Below are 7263 nucleotides of genomic sequence, written 5' to 3'. Positions count from 1 at the left end.
CCCTACATTGTCTTTGCTTTTTTCTTTCCTTTCCACACTGTCATTATGCTCTCAGAATAAATACGACAGACATGAATACTAACAAGGGACACAGGAGATGGTTCTAAAATATGTCTATCAGCCACTGTATCAGCTGATCCATACCTGCCACAACATGCACCTCAGATAGAGCATGGAAAGCAGAGCTGGCAGACAAGAACCAGGGATTTCACTAGATATTTTTCTTCACCATCATTTTCATAAACCAACAAGCAACACAGGCAGAGTATTTTAAAAAAATGTGTCTTCATTTCTCATAGCGTCACCATTTCTCCTGCACATTTTGCCCAAAAGACAAAATATAAAATCCATACGTGTAAATCTCATAGTTCACCCAAGCTAAGTTTTTCAAACAGAGGAATAATCAGCCCTTGCCACAGACCCAGCACCTCCTGCCTGACAAATTCCCACACAACAGCAACGATGTTTTAAACAAACAAAAAAACATGCTCTAAGAGATGCCAATGGCTGAAACCAGATTTATTGCCCAAAGGAAAATTGCTTGTTTGAGCTGGACCCTAGTGATGCAAAGAGCAGGTTTGACACAGAGATATTTAGCATTCCCCTCATCTCCCTTTCAGATGATGAAGAGCATGAATGGATCATTCGGACCTGCCGCAAAGCTTGGGGCAAAACAGCTGAGCACAAACCGAAACCGTAACCCAGTTCTGCTAGACAACAACATTCCAGCAATGCAGGTAATCTGACTCACAACAAACCAATCTGTCCTCGTGGATTCCTCTCACCCCTTCCCTCGACAGCAATATAATCTTTCTGTCATCTCTGTCAGCACAAACAAAAATGGAAATAATCGTTTAATCAGCCCTGCTGAGCAAAAGCCATGGAAAAAAGCCGACTGTACTCACAGCAATATTCCTGAGAGGTGTGCAGTGTAGTGTGTATAAACATTATTAAGCCTGAAAACAATCTGTTAAAAAGAGTGCCTCAGATTCCGTGTTGAAGCCATTCAAATCCATCTTAATCAACCTTATTTTCCCAGATTTTAGTTAGCTGTCCTGGTGAATTCCTTTCCTCTCTTTTCGCTCAGTACTTGGATATTGATTGATCATTGTAATAATGTACACCAGAGGTATTCTTTAATGACTGGTTTGCTAACTAGGAAATTATATCCATTTACTACGAACGTTTGTTGAACTCTCCTGAAGCCAGAGTTTAACAAAATAATAAAAGAGGAAAACTGGGTGGGTTGCTGCTTGATTAGTAAGCCAGAAAGTATTTAAAAATAAAAATAAAATGGAATTACATCATTTTCTGGATGTAAGTGCCAGCACTTCTACTTGCATTAACTTTATTTATTACACAAATAAGACATTTACAAAGCACAACATTAAAAGTATGTAACAAAACAGACATTGGTTTTACAAAAAAGTGCTTACAATTTAGTTTTACTTTTTTTTAAAATAAATATTAGTCTTGACTGTCCACTCATTCAGAGAAAAAAAAAATTTAACCATTGTAGCCAAGACATGCAGAATTGCAACATGCTACAACAAAATGATTGGCAGATGAAATCAAACTGGTGTATGGTTGGCATCCTACAGACAGATCTCTGACAGTAGTGCAGGATTGGTTCCCACTCCCCATCCCAACAAGTGAGTTGTGTAAGCACCTTGAGCTTGGGGTTAACCAGCGTGAGCCAAGAAAAGAACTGGTGACAGAACTGTAAACCATTCCACTTCCAGAGCTGAGCCACATCAGTTTCCTTGTTACATGGGAGTGAAGAGCCTTTCCCTAGCTGTGTCCATCACATTCTGCCTGCTAAAGGTTTCGGGAATAGCGACTGGAGAAGTTTAGTGCACGGAGGCTGCGCTGCTGCACCAAACCCATCTGGCAATTACTGAATAAACTAAGAAAATGAGAATGACTTTAATTTTTTTTTTTTTTTTTTAATCCACAGACAGGAGATGAATGCAAATGACCTGAGATAAGGTTTGGTTCAGTGGCAACAGTCAGTGTGAAATATGTTGTGAAACAATGTATTGAATAAATTAGAGGATTTCTTACATTCTTGGTACAGTTGAGTATTTTCCATACACATAATTAGCTCTAAAACTGCACAAGCTGAATTGCTTCCAGTTTTTGCAAACAATTTGGGCTTAATATAAACAGAGCCTGATTTCTGAATTAGCAAAGCTGCTCCTGGCTACTTGTGGGGGGGAAGTGCCCCGAGCAGAGTCTGTGGTGGCATTTGCCCCACGGGCAGTGCTGAGCCCACGTCCCTGGAGAGAAACACCTACACTCCTCAGCCCCTGCCTTGCACTCCTGTCCTGCCATGGTGTGGCTGACAAACCCTTGGGCATACAGTACATTTCACAGGTGTGGGGGGTTTGATCAAGTTGGTATTTAGCAGATACATATTTCATCGTTTCCCTTTCATGGCATTGCCGAGACAGAAGAGAAATGTATCAAACCATCTTCTCCCTCAACAAAAGAGTTGTGGAAATCTCAAGGGCTGTGGGATGTCAGGGCAAGTTACAGCCTGAAGTCTCTCCTTCAGTCTTCAATGAAATAACTACCCATTTGTTTATGGCACTAATTCCACAACTAAACAGTCATTAGGATGCACAAGCACAAATGGAGAACAAAGTCCAGCCCTGGTCACCCCCCACGACTCCCACCAGTGCCTTAAGGCAGTTGCACATGGACACAACAACCACCTCAGCCCCTGATTACAAACACTCACCAAAGCCAGCGAAGGGAACGTCTGTCCTTCACTCATTGCTACGGACAAGGACAGGAATGATTTCACCGGGTGCCCCTGGTGACACCTCTGCAGCAGTAGGTCCATCAGGTCAGGCGTGTGGCAGTGCCTGGTCACTGGGCACACACTGGAAGTGGTTGCTTACACGTCAAGAGGTGACAATAATATTTTGTAGACTTAATTGCCTCTCTCTCCTTTCAAATGCTATTTTAAATTGGGGCTAGAGCTGCTGGCTGCAATTAGACAGATACTGGCCTAGCTGTCTGAGGTAGTACCATCACTCTCTCTCTCTTAATATATACATACACACACAGAAAAGAGTATATGTGTGTGAGTATATACATATATTTGTTCCAACCGACTTCAATGTGTGCTTGTACTCAGTTACTTCTCAAGCCAAGAGATCTTGGTGGCCACCTCAGCAGATTTCCACATCTCCCCATGCCGTTCCCGGAGCGGCGAGCGAGTCGCACGGTTAGCCAGGGCCACACGTCTGGCTGTTGGTGACACTCAGAGCTGAGGCACATGGTCAGGAGAAGGTTTGCCATGTGTGCAATACGGACTGGCCAGACCAGTGGGATGGCTGCCCACCCAGCCAACACTGGAGATTGATGCAGGATCTCCCAGAGAGGAAAACAACATGTATCTACAGTTCAAATCAAAAACAAGTTACGTAACAGATGGATTCCTGCCTCCTGCTCATGGGGCACAGTTCAGTCACATCCCTCACTCACTGTGGCTCATGGCTGGTTTTCACATTCCTGGACGCACAGCCTCAGACACTTTGCAGCAGGACAGACCCGTGTGCTTGCATGGAGAGAGGCTTTGTTACAGACCTGCTCTTGGCTCGGTGCAAACTGAGAAGGGCTGGCAGAGGTCACTTGTTTGCTCTTTGTTATTACTGTTACTGAAGGATCATTTCGGAGTCTTTTTCCTGATTTGGGGCCAGACTGCTGAGCACTTCCTTTGCTGCTGCCGTGAGCCCAGTGGTGCCTGCAGCAATTCCTCCTGGGCTGCAGCTTCATCCCAAGACCTGGCAGGACCAACATAAGTACTCCAGCAAAGGAGAGCAGCAGGAGGGCAGAGGGAATGAGAATGATGCTGCCAGACAAAGCAATAAGCCATCACCTTGGTCTCCACTCGGCTAGTGACTGTTTCTGCTGGCCTTACTGTGGGTTTTGCTTTTTTAACTGATCTCCAGTTCCTACCCAGTTGTTTCCACTGACTGACCTTGGGTCCACAGCAGGGCAGAACATTTCTACACCTTTCCTGCCACCTTCCATTGAGCATTGCCCAGTCCCAGAGTATGGAGTGTCTGAGAGTTTTGTGTAGGTGCATTCTGAAGTCACCCATTTGTGATCCAATATGACTCCAAGGAAATAAAGTAGCTTGTTAATAAAGAACAAGAGTAAAAAAAAATAAAATTAAAACAAACAAAAAAAAAGATTTGGCAGATGGCTGTGAGAGGAGAGAGATATTCAGTGTTCTAAGAACAAGTCAGCAATCAAATACTTCAGGGTGCTAAACCTGGCCCTGCCACCAACCCCACGGTTCCTCTCAGTTTAGGACATCTCTGGTTCCCCTCCTATAAAACGGGGGGAAAAACACTAAGATTTACTTACCTTTGAGTGATCAAAGGACATGTGATTCTAAAGCACTTTGAGGAGGAAGAAAAACTGCCTATTTCCAGCTGGCATCATGTTTTCCACTTAGTGGAGTCTCAGCTACCTGTGAGTTTGGCTCAGGAAGGTCTGTGTGTATATATCAAGTTGCTGAGCCAAAAAAGCCCATTCAGATTTCACACATGCAAGTGGAAATAAGGAGGGATGTCCGGGAACCGCTTCACTGGTGCAAAAAGAGAATCAGGCCAAACCACGTAAATTCCTCCTTCCTTTACACTCAGAGGTGATCATCGACCCCCCTGAGACTCAGCGTGTTCTGGGTTGTTCATATTCCCATGGGTTTGGGAGCAAGATTTGCAAGCACAGTAGAGTCACTAGTTTTGACTGTGTCTGGCACTGCCTTGGAGAGACTCACGGTCATTCTACAGGTCCACAAGAAACAAGTGAAAAATGTAACTCTGCACTCAACACACACATACACAGAGTGTCGCTGGAGAAATCAGAGCGGACGAGAGGTGCTGGTCAATGGAAAGAACTGAGAGTGCTGGATCTGAGCTTCTCCTGCGTGAGTGGTGCCGGCGCCGTGGGCTGGAGCGGAGTCAGCGGCTGAGGGGCAGTGGTGCTGGTAGCGCCATGGGCAGGTGAGGAAGAGTTCGCGCAGTCAGTACTGAAAGAGGATGACCTGGTGGGGAAAACATGAGTTGTGCATTAGCTGCTTGCAGAGACAGACAGCCCTCATGCTGCCAGACACAGGCCCTGCTGTGGCAGCCACTTCCCTGCAGGAAAACCCTCTCTGGAAGCACTGTCTGCTCGGGATCCTCCAGCCCTGCCCACACAGCCCTGCTGGGGACACAGGCACTGCACCAAGGGGCCCAGGGGGGAAGTAACAGGACTGTGGCACCTCCAGCCACACCTTCAGCTGTGAAACCAGACAAAACTGGGCAAAACCAGGATTCAATTGATTTGTTCTGTGATGCAGCAGCTACCAAGAAAGGTGAAGGCCATTACCAGCAGTCCTGGCTCTATCCTCCTCACTTGCTACTCAGCACGGGCTCCCCTCAAATCACTACCCCTCAGTGCTCTGAAATACAGCACTGCCCTTGCCATGGGGCAGGGGAAACAGCATCTGAGGCTCACAATTCAGTTCTCCCCAGTCACTGTGCTGGGCCCTCTGAGAGGAGGGTGAGGGCTGCCCATGGGAAGAGAGAAACAGACTTAGCATTTACATGTGCTTTCCCAGGAACTCGTCTATCACTGCTCTTAAAAGATTTTTGGATGTGGAAAAAAGGCTGCTTCAGTTTTCAGGAATTCAACATATCAGCAACTGTTTGGAAAAGGAGCTGGTTGGGGGCAGCTCCATGTCCTGAGAACCCTGTTCTGCAACAGCTGCAAGCAAGTAATTGCATTTAAATCAGGAGCTGCTTGCTGCAGTGAAGCTTCTCTGAATGACAGCAGCACCAGGACCCCATAATATTTTCTGAAAACTCTACAGCTTGCTGCGCAGATATCATGACAAAATGGTAGCATTTAGACTAAGAAACTAACTTTGCTGTGCCCCTGCTTGTGCTCATCAAACAGAGCTCAATAAGCTGCTGCTGCTACACTGAGTAGAGGTCTGAAGAGAGACTGAGAACTTCTAACAGTAAAGACAACAGCTAAAACCACTGAGAGTTGCCAAAGGCTCAGTGTTTCCTCAAAGTGGGATTCTAAATAAAATCTCGCAAGCCTAAGCAGATTTGAGAAATCTTGTGCCCCACTAATAGTGTGTTAGAACAGATATCAACATGCAATATTGTTTCCTGGCCAGACATTGTGAAACAACATTCCTACTTCAGATATTGTAACAGCCAGTTGTTATTTCTTTTAAGCAATACTGCAGTCCACAAGAAATGAATCTTTTTTGTTAACTCATGGAAAACTGACAAGTTAGCACATGCTGAAGGTCCTTCCTGCCCCATTGTTAACAGCCAGTCACTGTTCACACCGACAGTGCATACAGGCACCTAAGAAACGGAGCAGGATGGAGCTCAGGGCACATGGAAAGGGGAGAAACCAGAGAGAGGATTCAAGGATTCAGGCAGGAGGATGTGAGAAGCCTTCATTGAATGCAGGCACAGCATCCCAGCACATCACAACAACAAAGGGTGTTTAGTGAAACATAAAGCGATGACATTTTGACCAACACCATACAGGTACATCAACCTGGGGCCACCAAAACTAAGGAAAGACACATGGGTGGGCAGCAGCTGCCAGAGGTCATGGAGAAGCAGTGATGCTGACAAGAGACAGCAGCAGCAATGATGTTACACACAAATCTTTGCTACAGTGGCCCCAAAGCCTGAAACAAGGACTACAATTACCTTCTCACCCCTATTAGATAGTGGTCCTTCCATGTCTGCTTTGAGGTGCACTGGTGGAGCAGTGTAGGGAGGTCTACAGTGCACTTGTCCACACTGTACCTGACCTGTGGATGAGAAGAGGCTTCAGCCCCTGTTACTACAAACAACACATGCCCTCCAACCAGCACGGCCAAGTTTCCACTGGGAGCAGCTCGGGACATGCATGGAACAAGAGGAGACTGGTGGGTTGGGGGAGGCACAGCAGGAGCCCACATGGGCAGGGGAGGGGAGAAACCTCACAACAGCCATCGAGCCAAAACCTCAGTCCACAACTCCCGAATGATTCACCGGCACTTGGAACTGTTACAGAAAGCAACTCGGCTGCTCTGAGTAAGAAGGAGACCATTGACCACCGAGCTCAACAAGGCACACTCACACCTCTTCTCCGGGGCAAAGAGAACACAAGAGGGCCAAGGAGCAGTCAGAGCATCCAGACACTGCCTTTCCTGCGGATGATGTACGGTGGGAAAGAGCAGCAGCC

The 7263-nt window shown here is 46.3% G+C and overlaps 2 protein-coding genes across 2 annotated transcripts in view; one reads left to right on the top strand and one right to left on the bottom strand.

The window, feature by feature from the left end:
* MORN5 (MORN repeat containing 5) overlaps nucleotides 1–700 on the top strand; it is a 13301-nt gene extending 12601 nt beyond the window's left edge. The window contains exon 4 of the mRNA XM_009076150.1: nucleotides 621–700. Coding sequence (XP_009074398.1) covers nucleotides 621–700 — 80 coding nt within the window. The remainder of the gene's footprint in view (nucleotides 1–620) is intronic.
* Nucleotides 701–5044: 4344 nt separating this feature from the next.
* Nucleotides 5045–7263, bottom strand: part of LHX6 (LIM homeobox 6) — a gene marked incomplete at its 5' end in the record, with an annotated part of 7098 nt that continues 4879 nt past the window's right edge. Inside the window, 2 exons of the mRNA XM_009076148.1 lie at nucleotides 5045–5065; nucleotides 6744–6847. Coding sequence (XP_009074396.1) covers nucleotides 5045–5065; nucleotides 6744–6847 — 125 coding nt within the window. The remainder of the gene's footprint in view (nucleotides 5066–6743; nucleotides 6848–7263) is intronic.

Source organism: Acanthisitta chloris, unplaced genomic scaffold (assembly GCF_000695815.1).
Source record: "Acanthisitta chloris isolate BGI_N310 unplaced genomic scaffold, ASM69581v1 scaffold10276, whole genome shotgun sequence".
NCBI classification, from domain to species: domain Eukaryota; kingdom Metazoa; phylum Chordata; class Aves; order Passeriformes; family Acanthisittidae; genus Acanthisitta; species Acanthisitta chloris.
The sequence above is the reverse complement of the archived record's forward strand: the minus strand, read 5'-3'. Positions and strand labels throughout refer to the sequence as shown.